The sequence below is a fragment of the Cydia pomonella genome, chromosome 26, assembly GCF_033807575.1.
Source record: "Cydia pomonella isolate Wapato2018A chromosome 26, ilCydPomo1, whole genome shotgun sequence".
Lineage (NCBI taxonomy): Eukaryota > Metazoa > Arthropoda > Insecta > Lepidoptera > Tortricidae > Cydia > Cydia pomonella.
The window spans coordinates 6,646,843-6,668,159 of NC_084728.1; the positions used below are offsets into that span (position 1 = coordinate 6,646,843).

At 38.6% G+C, this 21,317-nt stretch overlaps 2 protein-coding genes across 2 annotated transcripts; one reads left to right on the forward strand and one right to left on the reverse strand.

Moving 5' to 3' along the window:
- Positions 1-939: 939 nt before the first annotated feature.
- LOC133532205 (uncharacterized) lies at positions 940-21,031 on the reverse strand. The gene is made up of 8 exons (XM_061870770.1): positions 20,538-21,031; positions 19,584-19,651; positions 19,334-19,469; positions 17,467-17,578; positions 17,203-17,362; positions 4,066-4,185; positions 2,684-2,824; positions 940-1,869 (listed from the first exon to the last, which is right to left on the reverse strand). Exons 2-8 carry the CDS (start codon positions 19,638-19,640, stop codon positions 1,801-1,803), a joined length of 795 nt encoding a protein of 264 aa, XP_061726754.1. The 5' UTR covers positions 19,641-19,651; positions 20,538-21,031; the 3' UTR covers positions 940-1,800.
- Positions 5,284-7,814, forward strand: LOC133532201 (differentially expressed in FDCP 8 homolog). Its single transcript, XM_061870755.1, has one exon. The coding sequence runs from the start codon at positions 5,632-5,634 to the stop codon at positions 6,955-6,957; it is 1,326 nt and encodes a 441-aa protein (XP_061726739.1). The 5' UTR covers positions 5,284-5,631; the 3' UTR covers positions 6,958-7,814.
- Positions 21,032-21,317: the final 286 nt, after the last annotated feature.

Here is a 21,317-nt window from a genome sequence, read left to right on the forward strand (position 1 = left end):
AATAAACGGATTCTACTGTATTACAGCGGCGGTATTACGAGTACATAGAACTGTAAAGTTTGATACAACGATCTTATCACGTAGACGTAAAAAATCTGTTATCCCTCCAGTGAACTGTAAATCTAAATTTGGAAGAAGACAATATCAGGCATTATCAATACACCTTTATAATATGATAAACGAAAAAATTAATATCTACTGTTTGCCTTGGTATGAATGTAAAATAGCCCTATAAATTGGCTAAAAAATATTACATACGACGAAACAGAAATTCTATTAGGATGACGAGTACGATAGTAACTGAAACATACACATACACACACACACACACACACACACACACACACACACACACACGAATTGTAAGCTAATCACTTCTTTCTTTCTTTTTGAATATAAGCAGAATTTAAAATGTTAATAATTATACAAATATTGAAATAGTAATAATAGTATTATGTAAGTTATTATTTTCTTTTGCTTAAAATAATAGCCGTTTGCACAATGTTAGACTTCATTGTCGTTAACCGTGTACAAATGTACTAGACAAATGTAGAAGAGCGGGGCTTCCTGTCACAGGTATTATACATACTTACTAGGAAGTCCCAACCATGAATGTGTTATGTTGTATACTATTTAACGAAATAAATGCTTTTTGTTTTTTTTTTTTTATTAAAAAAACTACTTACAAGATCTCGTTCAAACCAATTTTCGGTGGAAGTTTGCATAGCAATGTATATCATATATTTTTTTTAAATTTTTCATTCTGTTATTTTAGAAGCTACAGGGGGGGACACACATTTTACCACTTTGGAAGTGTCTCTCGCGCAAACTATTCAGTTTAGAAAAAAAATTATATTATTAGAAACCTCAATATCATTTTTAAAGACCTATCCATAGATACCCCACACGTATGGGTTTTATGAAAAAAGATTTTTTGAGTTTCAGTTCTAAGTATGGGGAACCCCCAAAATTTATTGTTTTTTTTTCTATTTTTGTGTAAAAATCCTAATGCGGTTCATAGAATACATCTACTTACCAAGTTTGAACAGTATAGCTCTTATAGTTTCGGAAAAAAGTGGCGGTGACATAATCGGACAGACAGACGGACATGACGAATCTATAAGGGTTCCGTTTTTTGCCATTTGGCTACGGAACCCTAAAAACAAGACTATGGTTTCAACCAAAAAACTACCGAACCTTTGTGTCCAACCGAAGTTCCGGTTTCGGCGCAAAAATCATGCCTAGATTGTATAGCGAACCTTCGGTCGAAACTAGAGCAAAATCGAATGTTCGGTTTTGGTCGTATACTAATTGAATTGCCCAAGCTGAAATGGAGATGCTTCGTGCTTGATCGGTCAATGACCAAGTCGGTCGGCGAAAGCCCGATAACCCAGCTGGTCAGGGGGCCTACCGCGAAAACCGAAATTCGCAAATTTCAGGGATTTTTCTCTTTTACTCTCACTAAGACATCATTAGAGTGACAGAGAAAAATTCCCGCAATTGACGAACTTCGATTTTCGCGGCTGTAGCCCAGAGGGCCTACCGCGAACCACGTTCAACGTTGTTGCTTCCCTGTCACATTTACGTCCGAATTTACAAGTGCGACAGAGAGGCAACACGTCGAACGTGGTTCGCGGTAGGCCCTCAGGGTTAGGGCTGTTACCGCGATAAACGAAGTTCGCCAATTGCGGGCATTTTTCTGTCACTCTAATTTCGTCTTAGTGAGAGTAAAAGAGAAACATCCCCGCAATTTGCGAATTTCGGTTTTCGCGGTAGGCCCCCAGATACGATGTTTCTGTTCTACTGGATACAGCAGTGGAAAGGATGGGTTAGCAAATAATTGAGGACTATCGGCGTGCCAGCTGCCACCTGCAATCAAAATTATTACGAAACTGAATAACTTTTATTAAAATTTCAGGTGTAAATTAGTATTGAATTAAAGAGCCCGTGTGTCCAGGTTTTTTTTAACCTTTTGAACGTCACGCCTATCATACGCGGCGCGTAATCGTGAACCTTGTCGGTACGTATGAAGTTTTTTTTTTATGTAATAGGCTGCAAACGAGCAGGCGAGCCGCCTGATGGGAAGCAGTCATCGCCGCCCATGGACATAAGCAACATCGGGGGAGCCACTTATGCGTTGCCAACCTTTGAGAACCCTAAATACCTGCTTCTTAAAGAACCCCATGTCATAGCGCAAGGGTAACACCTTAGAAGGGTGATATTGGGCTGTAGCCGCGCGCGTCATATGACGTCTTTGGCGGTCAAAAGGTTAAAGGTGCATTGGTTAAACCAAATGGTATGCGTGCAAAGTCATATACCTGCCTATACCTTTTCGCGGTAGGTACTATTACTTTAAGATGTCCCTTTACTTATAACTATAAGCAAAATAAATGCGTAAATCTCTTTATAAGTGAACAAATTCCTTCAATATAAAAACTTCTCTCTAGCTCGAAGGGCGCATCGGGTTCTGGGGGCCTACCGCGAAAATAGAAGTTCGTCAATTGCGGGAATTTTTCTCTGTCACTCTAATTACGTCTTAGTGAGAGTAAAAGAGAAAGATCCCCGCAATTGGCGAATTCCGGTTTTCGCGGTAGGCCCCCAGGCTCCGTATTATCGGACGCGTTGTCCGATAATACGGACTTGTCTCGGTGAAACTACTGAACAACTTGCACCTAGTACCTACCTCTAGCTCGAGATGCGCGTCGGCTTCAGGTTCCGTATTATCGGACACATTGTCCGACGAGACGGACTTCTCTTTAGGTTCGTCGGCATCCAGCAACATGTCCGTCGACGCGTTGTCTGCAGGCACAGTATCGATAAATACCTGTAAATAAGCAATTCGTAATTTAAAATCTCCCGAATAATGCAACAAGTTAACAACTCAATCACTGTAGATAAGACCACATACTTACCTATTACTAATACTCATAAATCGTTAACCCTTAGATTTTTTTTAATGTCTCTTCACGTCTACAGAAATACCTATTAATATCTGCATCCCAAAAACCAAAGTATATTGCAAAACTTTTTATTATACCAAGTCTGTGACAAATAAGCATACAGTCCGAAGTTAATTTATTTTTAAATTTGCTTTTTTTACATTGTATAATTCGATTGTGTTGGACCTAACGTCTTAAATAAACGGATTTATCATTATAAGTGAGCGGTTACCGTAGTCTATGGACGATTGAGACCCCCAAGGGTATTTATCGCATGTGCGTTAAGTTTTGTACGAAATCATTTTTTGATAAAGGCCGCGTTTCCACCAGAGATGTGTGAAGATGCGTAGCGAGCTAACGAGGAATATGTGTGTTAAGAACTATAGAATATTGTCCATTAGAGCTGCGCTGAGCGAGGATAGTTAAATTGAGTGATTCTATTGGTTTTGATCACACAAATCCCTCCCGGCGCATACTCGCACGTCTCTGGTGGAAGGAAACGCAGCCTTTATTTAAGTTTTGACATTTTAACTAAATTGGACTGCGCAACCCTTTGAGTGTTTTAACTTTAATTTTAATCTTTTAATAATCAATTAATTTTATTATTACATTTATTACCTATCAATGAATCGTCACGTTATTTTTATTTTATCAATTATCAAATGCTCAATTAATTTAATTTTAATTTTAGTCAAGAATTTTTCTGTTATACACCTAATTTTATTTATTTTTTATTGTAAATGTAAATGTATACCTATGAATCGATGTTGTCTGGAATTTTTTTTTTATACCACGACGGTGGCAAACAAGCATACGGCCCGCCTGATGGTAAGCAGTCACCATAGCCTATGGACGCCTGCAACACCAGAGGCATTACATGCGCGTTGCCAACCCTTTAAAAACCTATACACTCCTTTTTTGAAGAACCCCATACTGTAACCCCTCGGGAAAACCTCGGCAGGAAGCTCATTCCATTTTATTTATTTAAAAATATATACAAGAAATATTTAATGCACCTTTTTCAATTTAACTTTCTAATGTGAGTCGTCTTTATTGGTCGCACGCTCCACTGTTTGAAATCAAATTTATTGTCTGATAATAATATTAATGATCAATATGATCATACCTCGTCATCATCATCATGCTGACACTTGTTTCTGACCTGACTCGCGTAGAGAGCGGCGTAATACTCATACTCATCATCTTCCGAGGATTCCTCGTCCTCGTCGCATTCGAAGTAGCGGCTCTGAAATAATAAAACATATTTCAACTTTAACACTAGTGTTCGCGAGTCTAACGCCATCTAGCGGGCATCACAAGAAGAGGCGGAGTTCCAAGCACGGCCGCGCGGGGGCGCGGCGATAGCCATCACTTTACGACCTCATACGACACGGCACACAAGCCGCTCTCGCGATTTTTTTGCTTTTTTATATAGAATCGCCAACGTTCCAATTTTTGTTAATTTCATTTAATATAATTTAAAAATTAAAACAATTTGTAAAATTAAAATATAAACAAGTCATTGAAGAGACCCGTCTGCTGCTCCTGAAAGTAATTCAGATTCGCTAACCTCCCAAACAACTAGTATTTTCTATTATTTATGTTTTATTTTAATCAACGTTAGCCTAATGGAGAGCGGTCATTCCAGCCCATGGACGCCTGCAACAAGCAGAGATGATTCACTTGCGCGTTTATGAAAACTTTTGGAATTTGCCCGCAAATTTGCGAACTTCGGTGTACGCGGTATGCCCTTTGTACAATACTTTTTTCATCCTACAATTTCTAGCACCCATGATTGACATACTGACATAGTACCTATCGATTGGTATGCCTAAATAAACAATATCCAGGTACCTAAACCTAACCCAGCCTGCATAAAAACTTCTTTATATTACAATACAGCTATTGTACAAAAATATTTACTCTGCAATGAACATGTTTATGTTCCGTGTTCTTGACCTAATAACATATTTAGCTCATTTTATGTATACATAGACGTCGTGAGTCATAAAAACGGAATAGGTACATGAATAATTTAAATTGTTTATATTCTTGAAGCCGATCAAACCTGTTTTCAAATAAGGCATCAATGTGCGCTGTTTATTATTACGTTATGTTGGCATAAATACGTTCCGTTCCACAGACTACAGTCTCGATTTGTACATTGAAATGAAATCAAATTTTAATCTTTTACTTAACAAATACTTTACATTAATCAATTGTAAATATTAAAATCATATATTAGTTGTTTATTTAAAAGCTATTTCCGTTTGAACTTTAACTCACATATATAATTTGGTGAAACGGAACGTATTGAGTAGTTAACCAACATAACGTCACGAATTATTCTGCATGTCAAATCATATAATGACGCCCCTTTTCGTCTAAATTACCAAAAATTACTTTGCATCTAAATTATATCTTATTCTAATAGCAGTAAAGATGTTCAATTGTTGACTTTATCATGTAATGTAATAGAAAATAGTAGAAATAGTCTCATTCGTAGTAAAAAATGACGACACTACGAAAATATTTTCAATTGGTCAAAACAAAGGGAAATACGATTGAAGACGCATGAATGAACTGCGTTGCGTTACGTAGTGTGTTAAAACTAGGCGGACGCCCCACCAGACTGTAATTGTGCCACAGAAACAGTTAAAAGTTCTAGTTAATGTGATTAAAGTGCTCAACAATGGCTGCAGCGTTCGACTCGCCCAAATACCAAAACAGTTTAATTTGCTGCAGCCCACGAACGGCGGACGCTTACTCAAAATCCTCCTCGTCGACCTCGGGTTGTGTGTCAGCTGATGAAAGCTACGATTCCTTACATCAAGTACCAAAAACGATAGCTATTAAAAAACTAAAAATCCACAGCACAGCAACGAAAGAAGAAGTCGAAAAGGCAATTAAACAATGCAAGGAATTAATTTTAAATAGCCAACAGTGCTCCGATGAGCGTAAGTGGCTTGTTAGATATCTAGTCGAACTGCGATTACGTTTGGAAGATATTAAGGACACTGACGGACAGCCTAGATTAGGTGTGTGTATAAAAGGTCACCATTTTAAGCAACAAACAACACCTCAGAACAGAAAACAGTACTGCGACCATTGTAGTGGTGTAATATGGAGTATTGTACAAAGCTCATACATTTGCAGCGACTGTGGCTATTTAAGTCATTACAAATGTGTAGACTACATTTGCAGAGTCTGTGCACATGTTGTTATGACTGACAAGGGGCAGTTTGAGATGGATATCTGTCCGGAAAAAGGTTTAGCAGCTCAAGACTATAAATGTGCGGAATGTGGAACAGCGCTGACCTTTAAAGATGCTTGGAATGAGCCAAGGCTATGTGACTACACTGGCTTGTACTTCTGCACAACATGTCATTGGAACGATCAATCGGCAATACCTGCCAGAGTTGTACATAATTGGGACTGGGACAAACATTACGTATCACGACTCGCCTTCCAGATGTTGAACCTAGCTTGGAATCTTCCTTACATAGATCTAGAGAGCATCAATCCGAAGCTTTTTAATTTTATAGCAGAACTAGAATGGGTGCATAAGATGCGAAAAGACCTTGAGTGGATGAGGAGATACTTATGTGCCTGTTCAGAGGGCTCAACTCTTCTTTCGCCTTTGTTTATGCAGTTAGGAGATATTAATAAGAAGTACAGTATGGCACATTTGCAAGCAATTAATGATGGGACTCTAGAGACACAACTAACAGAGTTGACGGAAGTCTGCCGCACTCACATTACCAAATGCAATTTATGCTCAGGGAAGGGTTATTTATGTGAAATTTGTAGTAATGATGAGATTCTCTATCCATTTGACAGTGGGGCCATAATGTGTAACAAATGTAACACCATGTTACACCGAGTCTGTTGGCTCCGCAAAGGACAGAAATGCCCAAAATGTGTCCGTTTAGAAGAACGAAAGAAACTACATGAAGTTACCGACGAAGCTGATACAAGCGCTGAACATGAATATGACATAGACAAATTTGTTGAATGATTTGACATTTATATTTTATTTTGTACATTATTTTTGCCAAACTAACATTTAAGTCATTGGACTTGCAAAATAGACATGCAATTTTGTAAATTAACATTATAAATGGTGCTGTACATTTTAGCAATAATATATGATCAAAGCTTTAAATAAATGGCTTAATTAATTATGGAAAGTGGTTCACAACTTGGCATTATGTTTAGCTTCCTCAAATATAGGTTAAACTAAAATATTAACTCACTTTTATATTTTTTATTATAATCAACTACCTATTTAATGATCTAAACCTCTTGTTAATGGACATTTTAAATCTTTAATTCATGTTAATTGACTTATTTGTGTAAGTATAATCTTTTGACCACTAATTTGTATTGACTTTCTTTTGACATAAAAAATATCTATGGCCTGGCGGTGATCTAAAAGTCCTCATCATATCAGACTGAACAAGATGCTCATAATCATCTGAACATGATTATTAGCAAGGATTTATACAGCATGTTCATTATGTTCAACTATTTTAGAGCATCTGTATAGTACAGATATATTTGATGATGGTAACTATAAACTAAAGTCAGCCTTCAAATTATATGTAGATTTAAAAATTGGACTTCCAAGTAAGGTTGACATGTAGAATGTAAATATATACCTATACATAGTGACATTGTTGTGTTTATGTATTAGATCATACAGATGTCAAGGGAATAGACGGCCTGTGATTTTGTATGTTGTTCCATTATCTTGTATGTTAATGTTAAGTTAGATATTTGTCAAATTTATATTTACAGTAAAATATTAAAACTATTACATTAAAATTGTATTTAATAATTTAATGAGTCAGTACAACCAATTCTGCGTTTAAACATAGTCCCCATTTTATTTTATACAATTTAATGCATAGATCGTGTTTTTCACAAAGTCGTGTGCCTTCACTCCTATTGTCATGTGACTAAAGGTTAGATTTGACTAATCTGCGCGTCATCGTGGATGACACGAACACCTATTAACCATAGCTATGGGCCTTAGTTTGACTTTTTTCGAACTGTCATCTTCATGAACTAGTTGACATAGAATATTTTTTTTAATAAAAATAAAACACTACCTCTAAGGGCCTCTACGCATCTCACAGATAGGAGTTTTCAGAAAATAGTGTACTTACCCAATTAACGCGAGTTGTTAAGAAAAGATAATTACTGTCAGTTATGTGACAATAATTAAGCATGAAATTTTAATAAAAACTTGGTATTGGTGTTTATTTCATAAACTATAAGGTCTATAAGCGATATTACAGTGAATAAAACCGGCCAAGAGCATGTGGGGCCACGCTCAGTGTAGGGTTCCGTAGTTACTCTTCCGTCACAATAAGCTAAACTGGAGCTTAAAGTATAGTAAATTGTTAACCAAGGGATGAAACGGTACCATTTACGAGAGTTAAACAAATAAGCAAATTTGCATATCAGTACCTAATTAAAGTAAGTCTATTTACTATGAAGGGGAAACTTTTTCCGATAACTCAAAAACAGCTAAACTGATAATGTCCGCTATAGTTTTCATTTAATGTCTTTCTTAAGCTCTACTTCCACGATTTTTTTTATATTTTTTGGACCTATGATTCAAAAGTTAGAGGGGGGGGGGACACATTTTTTTTTCTTTCGGAGCGATTATCTCCGAATATATTCACTATCAAAAAATGATTGTTGAAGACCCCTATTCGTTTTGACAGACCTTTCCAACGATACCCCACACTAGGGTTGAAGCAAAAAAAAAAAATTACCCCCACTTTACGTGTAGGGGAAGTACCCTCAAAAAAATTAAATTTTTAGATTTTATTGTACGACTTTTTCGGCTTTATTGATTTATATATCCATGCCGAATTTCAGCTTCCTAGCACTAACGACCACGGAGCAAAGCCTCGGACAGACAGGCGGACATGGCGAAACTATAAGGGTTCCTAGTTGACTACGGAACCCTAAAAAATGCAAAAATTTGATTCCCAAGGAGATTTCATGCTTAATTGTCGTCACAAAACTGACAGCGATTAACTTTTCTAAGCTATTCACGCTAATTGGATACAATTACAATATTTTGTGAAAACTCCCAGATAATTGCATGCGATTTACGTTAAGTACATTGCAGCTTTTGATGGATCGATACTCAGCAACTAGGTATTTAAAACTATGCATGCATCGGTGAGGAATTGAGGAGAGTAGAGGCCCTAGGTCAGCGGTTCCTAATTTGGTAAATACCCCGTAGGGGTAAAACTAGTATTATACGGGGGCACTAAGCTTAACTAAATATAACAAAAATTATACCTGTAAGAAAGAATATTGTTAATTATTGGGAGGAGGGGTAAAATCGGGTCCCTAGTTAGTCATAGGGGTGACAGAACTGAAAAGGAACACATTGAGTACCGGGAATCCGCTCGGCGGGTTCTCTGTTCGTAGTTGCTTTTCTCTACAAAGCGGGAAAACGCTAGCGCTACGAAAACGTTGGTAGCGAATGTGTTAAGATTAAGAACCCTAGGTTTTATCTGTTCTAAAAATAGGTCACTGGGCCGCTTGCACGAGAATATTCCAATCCCGACGGGCACTCAACTCGGTCAGACCTTGTCGACACGTGCTAATCTGAAGGCCGATAGATAACCCGGGGCGTATCATTAAGTGCATATTGCAGTTAAATCAAGTTTAACGTGCAGTAGGTACAGTACCCCTAGTGTAAATTTAATCGACATCATAACGTGACGAACGCGTTTGCGTTTAGTCTCATTTTGTATAGGATTTTGAGTTTCCAAAACGTCCCGCTTGGCGCGCTCTTTCTAAATCCAATACAAAATGAGACTAAACGCAAACGCGTACGTCACGTTTCGAAAACGAATTTATTTACACTAGGGGTACAGTAAATTTTATGTCAAACTACATATTTGATAAGAAATGTACAATTTAAACTTGAAAATGTAAAATTTGTAAACATTGTCTGAATAAATAGTACATTACTATAGAGGACGGGAAACGAAGGGTTGCAGGCCAAGCAGATATAGACCAAAATATAGACGGCCGAGCGTATCGAGGTCGAATAGGGATACGCGGCCGGCAAACGCGTTTCTCGCCGAGATTTGTATAGTGCTTTTCTCAAACTTGCAATGAAATAATTTAAATAACCGGCCAAGAGCATGTCGGGCCACGCTCAGTGTAGGGTTCCGTAGTTACTCTTCCGTCACAATAAGCTAAACTGGAGCTTAAAGTATAGTAAATTGTTAACCAAGGGATGAAACGGTACCTTTCACCCGAGTTAAACAAATAGGCAAATTTGCATAATCAGTACCTAATTAAAGTAAGTCTTTTTACTATGAAGGGAAAACTTTTTGCGATAACTCAAAAACAGCTAAACTGATCATGTCCGCTATAGTTTTCATTTAATGTCTTTCTTAAGCTCTACTTCCACGATTTTTTTCATATTTTTTGGACCTATGGTTCAAAAGTTAGAGGGGGGGGGACACATATTTTTTTTCTTTCGGAGCGATTATCTCCGAATATATTCACTTTATCAAAAAATGTTTCTTGAAAACCCCTATTAGTTTTGAAAGACCTTTCCAACGATACCCCACACTCTAGGGTTGAAGCGAAAAAAAAATTTCACCCCCACTTTACGTGTAGGGGAGGTACCCTAAAAAAAATTAAATTTTTAGATTTTATTGTACGACTTTGTCGGCTTTATTGATTTATATATCCATGCCAAATTTCAGCTTTCTAGCACTAACGACCACGGAGCAAAGCCTCGGACAGACAGACAGACAGACAGACAGACAGACAGACAGACAGACAGACAGACGGACATGGCGAAACTATAAGGGTTCCGTTTTATGCCATTTGGCTACGGAACCCTAAAAAATAGGATGATGATGATGATGATTGTTTAATGTCCTAATGTGATAGGTTATTCAGTGCGTGGGGTATTGAAGGGGAACAAAAATTTAATTATTTTGGCGCTACGACGCACGCCATTACGCTTTTTTTTTCTTTCTTTTTTGTGTTTTTTTATTCTTACTTTGGGGTTATTAAAGGGGTACGAAACTTTGATTATTTTTACGCTACAACGCACGGTTTAGGCCGTGCGTCGTAGCGCAAAAATAATGAAATTTTGTTCCCCTTTGAAGCCCTGAAATAATATTTAACAAACACAAAAAAGAAAAAAAAAGATAATGGCAGAATTTTGCTTATAGGTTTTTTATGGTTGAATGCCAAGAGTCAAGACGTGCCATAATTTGACGTTTAAAAACAAAAGAAGGTTGCCTTACAGGCCTAGGTGTGTAAGGCTGTATGAAATGCCATTACATATCATCTTCACTCATCGCACCTGATATGTAGTATTTCCGGACCTTTTTTTTTATACTACGTCGGTGGCAAACAAGCATACGGCCTGCCGGATGGTAAGCAGTCTCCGTAGCCTATGTACACCTGCAACTCCAGAGGCGTTACATGCGCGTTGCCGACCCTAACCCCACCCCCCTAATTTGAAGCAAGTCATGTCAACATTTCATTACAAGTTTGAGAAAAGGCTTATATTATATTATTAGGTACAGAAGGCGGAGTATTTGATTAGTTGTAGAGTCGAACCAAGATAAGTTGGCAGTGATTTTGACAGCCCAGACGGTGCAAGTGTCAAGTAAACATCATAATTTCATGGAAGTTTGACGTTTAAAATAAACCGTGCACCGTCTGGGCTATCAAAATCGCTGCCAACTTATCTTGGTTTGACTCTAGAGCTTTTTAAGGTCACGATACGGCTGCCAAAAATTTTATTAGCAATCTTGAGGTCTTCTCGAGGGATTTCAGCGAATCGGATTCTGAGTTTTTGACTTTCGCTTAATGGAAAAAAAAGCACGAAACAGTTCTAAAATGCACTTTAAAAAATTATAACAAATTTTGCACAAAAGCTAAACATGTGATTATCGCTTCGCTTCTAAAAATCGGCAATATCATGTTTGAGGATACTCAGCGATTACCAGGCATCGGAGTTTTTATCGCATGGTAAGACTTACAGAAAACCGCAGCCAAATAACATTAGACCCTACTCATAGTGTTGTGTTCCTACCGGTGAGTAAGGTTGCCAGAGCTCAACGAAGGGAGGGAGGGGTGTTAGGGTCGGCAACGCGCATGTATCTCCTCTGGAGTTGCAGGCGTACATAGGCTACGGAGACTGCTTACCATCAGGCGGACCGCATGCTTGTTTGCCACCGTCATGGTATAAAAAAAAAGATAAGCAATATGTCCCAGTCCAACACCCACTAAGGGTGGCGCCACAGTGCCACAGTCATGCACGGACCGCCTATGGACGCCTGCAACTCCAGAGGTGTTACAATACTATCTGGCAGTTGGCAGCTGCCAAATAGTAAGATGTCCCACGAAAGTTCATATTTTCACCACGTCATGCGTTGTCGTCGCTTGTATTTACCCCACCACCAACTTAGCACACCACCAACACGTAGTAGTTTGAAGCCTTTGAAGGCCGTGAGATAACCCGCGGGGACCTACCGTAAAGTAATGCCCCATTAAATGCATAATAAATCTGTGAAACAATTTTCTCAGTAGAAAAAGCCGCGAAATTCAATTTCCTATGGAACGATAAGCGATGGAATCTGCTGACGGAAATGGCTTGACAGACTTTATGTAGGTACAAATCAGAAAATAGGTAATTTGGAATAGTTGCATTGCAATAGGTAGCTTAGGTGCCCATAATTTCCATGCTAAAACAAAGAGGTCCAATTTCGTTCTGTGTAGGTACTTTTCTATACATTTTATCAAAAAAATCTAATAAATATACCTACTTAGTCATAGTCAAAGAATATACTATGTAAAAGGCAAACAAGTATTTTTTTTATTTTATTAAAAACTGATCGGCGATTGGCTCTAGTCACACCTGATGGAAAGTGAAGACAGGGCCTAAGATGGAGCTCACCGGTTCAGTAGTAGCCTATTCACTCTTGCTTTAAAGAGACCGAGTTAGCCTTAGTAAGCGGTTACCTCCGCCCACGGACGCATGTAACTCCGAAAGTGTTACATTACAACACTTACGCGTTACCCTTTCTGGAAGAACAATATTCGTAATTAATAGTTACTCATTTTACTTAACTTATTCCTAAGGGCCCTTTTACTGCGGAACGACACGTTTTTTAATGTCAAATTTCTATAAAACATGACGTTTATAATGACACCCAATACTTTGTTCTGTTCAAATCTACGCAGAGTTTGCTTAGACAGAATCCATATAATATATCTTAGAGTCTATGCGGACAGAGAAGAGTCGTGTAATGTATGGGGCCCAATACATTCCACGACTCTTCTCTTTCCGAACAGACTCTATCAGTTCTACAGGTTATCACACACGGCACGTGTCTGGTCGCTGTCTAAGTGTCATATTAACTGTTTATCTAACAATTACATGATGTATTTAGTTCATATTATATCTAGGTACAGTAAGACCCAGGAGATGGCGAGACGACTTTGAAACCTTCATTTACAACTGGCCGGAGGAAGCACAAAATCGGGAGTTATGGATAACCAGAGGGCCTACCGCGAACCACGTTCGACGTGTTGCCTCTCTATTGCACTTGTAAATTCGTAACACGTCGAACGTGGTTCGCGATAGGCCCTCAGGCCTTTGCCCAGCAGTGGGAAACTAATACCAAAGATACATTGATTGAGTAACATCAATAAATTTTTCGTGTTATGGCTCCATCAAGGTGTTGATGATTCTGCCAATGTCGAGGTTGGATTTGGATAAGACACTTGCATAAAATCTAAGACAATTTCGTGCTTCGACTTTGACAGGTAAACGAGAGTGCGCTGAACAGCTCCATACATTACCATTTACTCTTTTTCTTTTCGTGCTGTTCGGTTGTGGAATGCTTTGCCATTAGACATTAGACGTGCTAAATCCCTTCCCGTTTTCAAAAATCTTTTGAAGACCTTTCGCTGCCTTAACTTGCCTTTATTTATGATTGTATAATATATAATGCATGTATGTATATAACTAACTAACTAACTAACTAACTGCTTTGGCTCAGCGATCCAAAAAGAATCTTGGCCTCCGAAACGAGAGAACGCCACCTGTCCCGATCCAGTGCGGTTTCCTGCCATGAATTGGCATTCAGCCGACGCAGGTCGGCCTCCACGACATCACACCAGCGGTACCTGGGGCGCCCGATCGGACGACGGCCGGTTGGTCGCCCCAAGTACGCGTCCTTGACTACGCGATCCTCCCCCATTCTGAGTAGGTGACCGAGCCAGCGAAGTCTGTGGGATTTAGTTACGCCGATGATATTGGGCTCAGCCACCAACTCTTCGATCTCGGCATTTTTCCGGATCCTCCAGGAGCCGTCGTGACTTCGGACAGGTCCCAGGATCTTCCTGAGCACTTTTCTTTCCGGTATCAGGAGGTATGTATGTATATATGTATTTATTTTATTAGTATGTAGGTATGTATTATATTGTTTGCGTCTTCATTTTGTTGAATTATATGTATATCGGCACTACCCGTTCAATGTTGTAAGTTCATAGTTTCCTGCTACCCAAAGGTTGTCCGGAAGAGATCACTTCTTAGCGATAAGACCGCCTGTTGTTACCTAACTTTTATGTGTTTTTTCATTTCCTGTCTATTTTTAACTGTATGGTGCACAATAAAGAATATTTACTTACATTTTGCAGTAACTCTGATTGTCATAAGTTGACGTTTGACAATTCAATGACCGCAAAACATACGGCGCAGTACAGCGCCATCTGTTTTGGATGTCAAACTGAGATGCACGCTTTTATCAATTCTCTTTGCTAATACGTAGGTACTTATCTCTAGGCGGTAGGCGATTGGTAAATTAGGGCGGTGATTTTCTAGTATTTAGAAGGTATAATAGCTGCATTACTTTACTAATAATACAATCGGCTCAGCTTGCAATACAAGCGGCTGCAAACAAATTTATATGGAGGGGGGTCAGTTATCTCTGCAGCTGACTGCACTCAGACTGTACCTGACCCAGTGGCGGATTAACCGAACAGCAGAAAAAGCATATGCTAAGGGCCCCGCGCCTAGGGGGGCCCCGCGTTCCGACCCTGACCATGCGATTTCGGCACGCGGAACCGGCCAAGTTCAAAAAGTAGAACTCGCACTCCGCGGATCCTGTACCACCACATTTTATTTACAATGTATTTTTTTTCGTAAGTCAGTAACAATATTGATCAATTATTATTATTTGTTATTATCCTGTCTATTTTTCTTTATGACGATACCAAATTTAAAGAATTTTTTGGCTTACGCAAAGACCAAGAGCAGAGTTTAGCATAAAACCGAAGATGCAGAGTGTCTCAAAACTTTGGTGCATGGCTAAGCTGCAGGAAACAGCAGAGCTCGGAAACGAACAAAAGAAGATACTGTGTTTAAAAACATACTAGTGAAAAGCAAGGAAGGATGATTTATTTATATTACTATTTTAAATAACAAATTGCACCTTACAACTAATGCCTAATGATGATCATTGATCAGCTTTGAGCCCGTAGTTGGCCAAATGACGCGCTCCTCTGCGGCTCGCCGGACGCCCAAAATATGCCGAGTTGCTGCAAATCCGTGATACATATGATCTATACCCAAAGCATCCCAGCAAGTCGCACTTTCGAGCAAGAACTAAGGCCGAGCAGCAGGCGCGCCGAGATCACATTGGTTCCAAACTCTGTTCTCCTACAATTCAGCCTTTGCATGGTGGCGCGCCGCGATAGAACGCTTCGGGTCTATACGGAGCTCGGCCTACGGCCTCGTTCACACTATGGCATTGGTTTCATTCTAGGCTCTGCTTTCCTTGCAAACTATTTTTTTGACCATTTGTCAAAATTTGGCAAAATCGACCTGATCTGATGATGAAAGCCGAAGGTAAGGAGGAAGAAAGGAACTGTGATAAAATTAAAAAAAGGCCAAACGGGGGCTATTTGTAAGTATCATTTACATAACATTACAAGCATAACCTTTGCAGCGCTTTGTACGTCTTTTTAGTAAGAAGAGAAGATTTTTTTGTAATAACCCAAAAGCGACTAAACCGATCATTTTCGCTACAGTTTTCATCTAAAGTATTTACTAAGCTTTTGTTTCACGATTTTTTTTTTCATATTTTTTGGGCCCATGGTTCACATATTTTTTTCTTACAGAGCGATTATTTCCGAAAATAATAACTTTATAAAAAAAGATTTTTGGAGACCGTTATTCGTTTTGAAAGACCTCATCCAACCATACGCCACACTATGACACTATCATCAAAGCAAAAAAAAAAATCAAATTAAAAACATTTTGTATGGGAGGTACCCTAATTTATTTTTATAGTTTTTATTTTACCCGTTCTGTCGCAATGCATGATTTATGTATCCAAGCCAAATTACAACTATCTAGTACTAAAGATAACGGAGCAAACCCTCGGACAGACGGACATGGCGAAACTACTTAAAGCCCGACCAGAAATATATGATCATTGTCAAAAGGGTGCTGTTATTCTCTTGTATAGGGTGACAGTTCAGTTAACTATGGATTTTTTTTTTAATGAAATTCTGCAATATGGCGCGTGATCATATATTACTGGTCAGACTTTATATAAGAGTTTCTAGGTGACTACGAAACCCTAAAACATACACTGCATAAAATGTTAAAAACTAATCGAGAACGAGTCGAAAAAAATTAAGACACCGTAAAAACTTTGTGATGGTACTGAATCCTCGGGGTGCGAGTCCGACTCGGACTTAATCTTTTTTTTTTTTCAAACCAGGGGGCCCCGCGAGCTATTGTGCTAAGGGCCCCGCGCCTTCTTAATCCGCCCCTGACCTGACCATAATAATTTCTTATCAACCACCTCTGTAGCGACGACTGTAAGAGCGGGACGTTATGTTGGAGCAAGACAGAGCTATAGCGTACCTGACACTCCAGTGTCCTGACACCGGCTCAAGTCCCTGTAGGTGCACGTAGTGAGGGCGGCCAAGTGTTTCAGGTAGGTGTGCGACTGTAAGCGACGTTTGCGACAGACGACTGTAAGAGCGGGAACGCTATGTTGGAGCGAGACAGAGCTATAGCGTACCTGACACTCCAGACACCGGCACGAGTCCATGTAGGTGCACGTAGTGAGGGCGGCCAAGTGTTTCAGGTAGGTATGCGACTGTAAGCGACGTTTGCGACAAGCAACTGTAAGAGCGGGACGCTATGTTGGAGCGAGACAGAGATATAGCGTACCTGACACTCCAGACACCTGCACGAGTCCCTGTAAGTGCATGTAGTGAGGGCGGCCAAGTGTTTCAGGTAGGTGTGCGACTGTAAGCGACGTTTGCGTCGCGCGAGTGATGTTATTGCGTTGAAAAAGTTCACGCGACGGCCTTTGGATTTTGGAGTGTCACTGTTAACAAAAAATTAAAGTATTTCTGCTAAAATTTGGTCATGTGAAAACCATAAATATGTTAAACGGAGCAAAAAATAAAAAGATAGTTGTCAACTTGTCACCTGTCGTTAGCATTGCCGTTCAGCTGCGCCGGTCTCATGTCTTCGCATAGCGCTGTCTCGCTCGGTCTTCGTTTGGCTCTCCTTTTCACTCCAGTGTCTTTGTCTTCGTTTACTACAACAATCACAAAATTAAATTAAAACACGAACCTAACAACCTACGCTCGTGGTTCAATTTTGGAATCTTTCGCTTGCTCGGGTATAAATACTCTTAGTTTTAAATTCACCACCTACAATATTTTCTGCTTTACCCTAAGGTTGACTGGTAGAGAATGCCTCTTGATATTAAGTTCGCCTTTTGTACATTAAGTTTTTCTTGTGTGCAATAAAGTTTAAATATATAAATATTATCACGAGCGGTTAAACAACAACTTTGCGCTGTTGTAAAACAAATAACTATTGATAGTGTACGACGACCGGTCTGGCCTAGTGGGTAGTGACCCTGCCTACGAAGCCGATGGTCCCGGGTTCAAATCCTGGTAAGGGCATTTATTCGTGTGATGAGCATGGATATATGTGCCTGAATCATGGGTGTTTCTATGTATTTAAGTATTTATAAATATCTATATATTATATATATCGTTGTCTAAGTACCCTCAACACAAGCCTTAATTGCGCTTACTGTGGGACTTAGTCAATTTGTGTAATAATGTCCTATAATAATAATAATATTATAGTGTCAAATCTTGGAAGCTAAATTTGACCCACTTCCCGATTTCCGAATTACCGAATTACCGAATTGATAGGCTTAAGCGTAAAGAGGGGTTTTCCGGTCCTTGCCCACAACACAAGCCTTATTGAGCTTACCATGGTACTAGGTCGATTTATTTATTTAAACTTTATTGCACAAAATATATACAACAATGTACAAATGGCGGACTTAATGCCAAACGGCATTATCTACCAGTCAACCATAGGGCCAAACAGAGATACCTAGAATTGAAAGAAATATTATGAATGAATGAAAAAAAAGCAAACCATACTTATAAACTACATACTTAAAATCGATTTTTGTACGATTTCCCATATTTACCTATTTATTAATTATACATATGCCTTAGATATATACAGTAGAATTCATTTATAACGACGTCGCTTATAACGACTAACCGTTTTTAGCGTCGATATTATTTACTCAAGTTCGGTTTAATACATAATTACATACATATGTAAATAGTATCCGTTTTATACGTCATCCGGTTATTAGTATTACGACATAATATCGCCGGTCCCTTGAAGGTCGTTATATTCGGATTCTACTGTATATGCCGATTGTATCGTTGAACCGCTCGTTTTTCTGAGAGTCCGTGTCGGGCCAGAGAGAGCTGGCTGTAGAGCCAGTCTGCGAAGAGTTCCCGTTTTCCATGTCGAAGGGACATAGTACAAATGTAGTGAATAATCCTTTCCAATCTTATTTTCACGGAAACGCACGAACGTGTTTTGCTATTTCAGTCAGTCCCAGTACAAAAAGTACTAAGGTTAACTGAAGTGGCAGGACAAACACGAACGTTTCCGAGAAAATACGATGGGGAAGGATTGTACACTACATCTGTACGGAATTAAGTACCGTTAATATCGTTGTTTTTACACTATGGCTCGTTTTTCTGTGAGTCCGTGTCGGGATAGAGAGAGCTGACTGTGAAGCCAGTTTGAGAAGTATTGCCGTTTTCCTCGTCAAAAGGACGGTCGGGTCGGGGTACAGTATTAAGTACCGTTAATATCGTTGTCTTTATACCATGGCTCGTTTTTCTGTGAGTCCGTGTCGGGACAGAGAAAGCTGGCTGTGGAGCCAGTTTGAGAAGAGTTCCCGTTTTCCACATCGAAGGAACGTCGGATAGGTTGAGTAGGGATATAGTATAGTATTAAGTACCGTTAATATCGTTGTCGTTGCACCATCGCTCGTTGTTCTGCGAGTCCGTGTCGGGCCAGAGAGAGCTGGCTGTGGAGCCAGTCTGAGAAGAGTTCCCGTTTTCCACATCAAAGGGACGGTCGGGTTGATTAAGGACCTTAAAATTTTCGAACGCGTTTTATAAAGTTCAGTATGATTGGCATCTTAGGCATTTAATTCACGTAAGCGAGATGCATAGATACATATTGACATATCATTTAAATATACCTACCTGATAATGTGCTCTTGTCCCTAGGAAAAACACCGCTCCAGAATTTCCGCCGTTCATTTTAATTATCGCTGAAACAAACATATACAAATTATAATCTTCTCTCACTCTCACTGAGTGTAAGTAAGCGAGATGGATGTGAGTGCTCTATTATTATGGTTATTATACTAACATGTAATAATATTATAAATAAATGAATATGAGTATGAAATTCTTGCATGTTAGTTTGTAGGTTTTGACGATCGTGAAGTGATTTCTTATAATTTTCGGTTAGGCAAATTTATAATGTAATTGATATCATGAAATAAAATAACTTTTTTTAATAACTTTCAAACCACAAGTTCAAATAATAAAATGTAGGTAATGAGCTAATGAGAATACATGTACCTAACTAAGTTTCACTACGTCCTGAGGGCCTACCGCGAACCACGTTTAGCGTGTTGCCTCTCTGTCGCACTTATAGATTCATACGTAAGTGTGACAAGGAGACAACACGTCGAACGTGTTTCGCGGTAGGCCCTCTGGTCACTCAAAATTTAAGGTTAATATTTAATAACTTTATCCATAACAAAGTTATAAGAGTGTTGAAAATGCCCTAAACAGGACAGTTCATTCAGAGAAAGCACACAATACGGATCTTGAATAGTTTGTTTGCATTTGTTTATAAATGAATTTGCTCGTTATTCGTTTTTTCCGCATACTTGGCGAGAGCACTACCGTGCCACCAGGGGCATATTGCTCCAAATAATATTTATGGTAATAATTTTGCATTCTAAATCTAAATACCGAATAAACATTAAAAATCAAGGTGGCGTGTCATTTTAGGCAAATTATAAAACAATTATGATGAATATTAGAAAACACCCAGAATTATTAACACTTTGTCGCATGAAAATCTAACCAAACATTTAGTGTTGAAATAAAAGTAAAATAACCTAGTAATATATAGGCACTTACAGTTTATTTTTCGCTATATTAATTATTGACATACGTCTTAATTACGTAATATTTTAATATATTTTTGTTATTCCAATATATTTGGGCTTTGTTGACAGATCGACTGACTCACTCAACTCACTGACGTTTGAAATGCGCGCGCAGGATATGCATTATTTACACTTACCAAGCTCCGGCAAACGTCATCACATAAAAACCAGTGTATGATGATATTCGAGTACCCGTAGGTTTCACGGGTTTCGTTTATGTTGGATTTATTTTTGTCAGTATTACGCGGTTACTCGCCTCTGATTTGCGCGTTAGGAATAACAGCTCCAGTGTTACCAGTAAATTAAAAGCCTACCCTTGTCAGTGGTAAAAGCATAAATTTAATTATGTATAAATTTCCAAAAAATAATGACACGACAATCCAGTTTTAATACAAATTATTATTTTGTATAATGTATAAATCCAGAAACAATAAAATTACAATACAATACTTACACACACTAACACTACACACACTAGTTTCAACAAATACTCTAAATGTTTTTTAATGTTTATCCATAGGTACAATATTCAATGACAACTGCGTTACTACGAATTAATTTACTTACTTGAACATATAAACGTTGAGTTTAATCACGTTTTAAAAAAAATATTAACAATTGATAATAATGCATTAATATTGATAATATTTGACTGTTTTTAATTCTACGAGGTAATAATGTATTGCGTATTCTAATGAAATTTAAATCAAACTATGCTTAAAATAAGAAATATGGTTATAAACGTAGACAA

Coding starts and splice junctions, on each gene's coding strand:
- LOC133532205 (XM_061870770.1), bottom strand. CDS start 19,640: ATGAACGGCGGAAATTCTGGAGCGGTGTTTTTCCTAGGGACAAGAGCA. Junction 4,186..17,202: donor GCAGGTGTCTGGAGTGTCAG/GTACGCTATATC, acceptor TTATTATTTCAG/AGCCGCTACTTCGAATGCGA. Junction 1,870..2,683: donor ACGCGCATCTCGAGCTAGAG/GTAGGTACTAGG, acceptor TTTTGATTGCAG/GTGGCAGCTGGCACGCCGAT.
- LOC133532201 (XM_061870755.1), top strand. CDS start 5,632: ATGGCTGCAGCGTTCGACTCGCCCAAATACCAAAACAGTTTAATTTGC.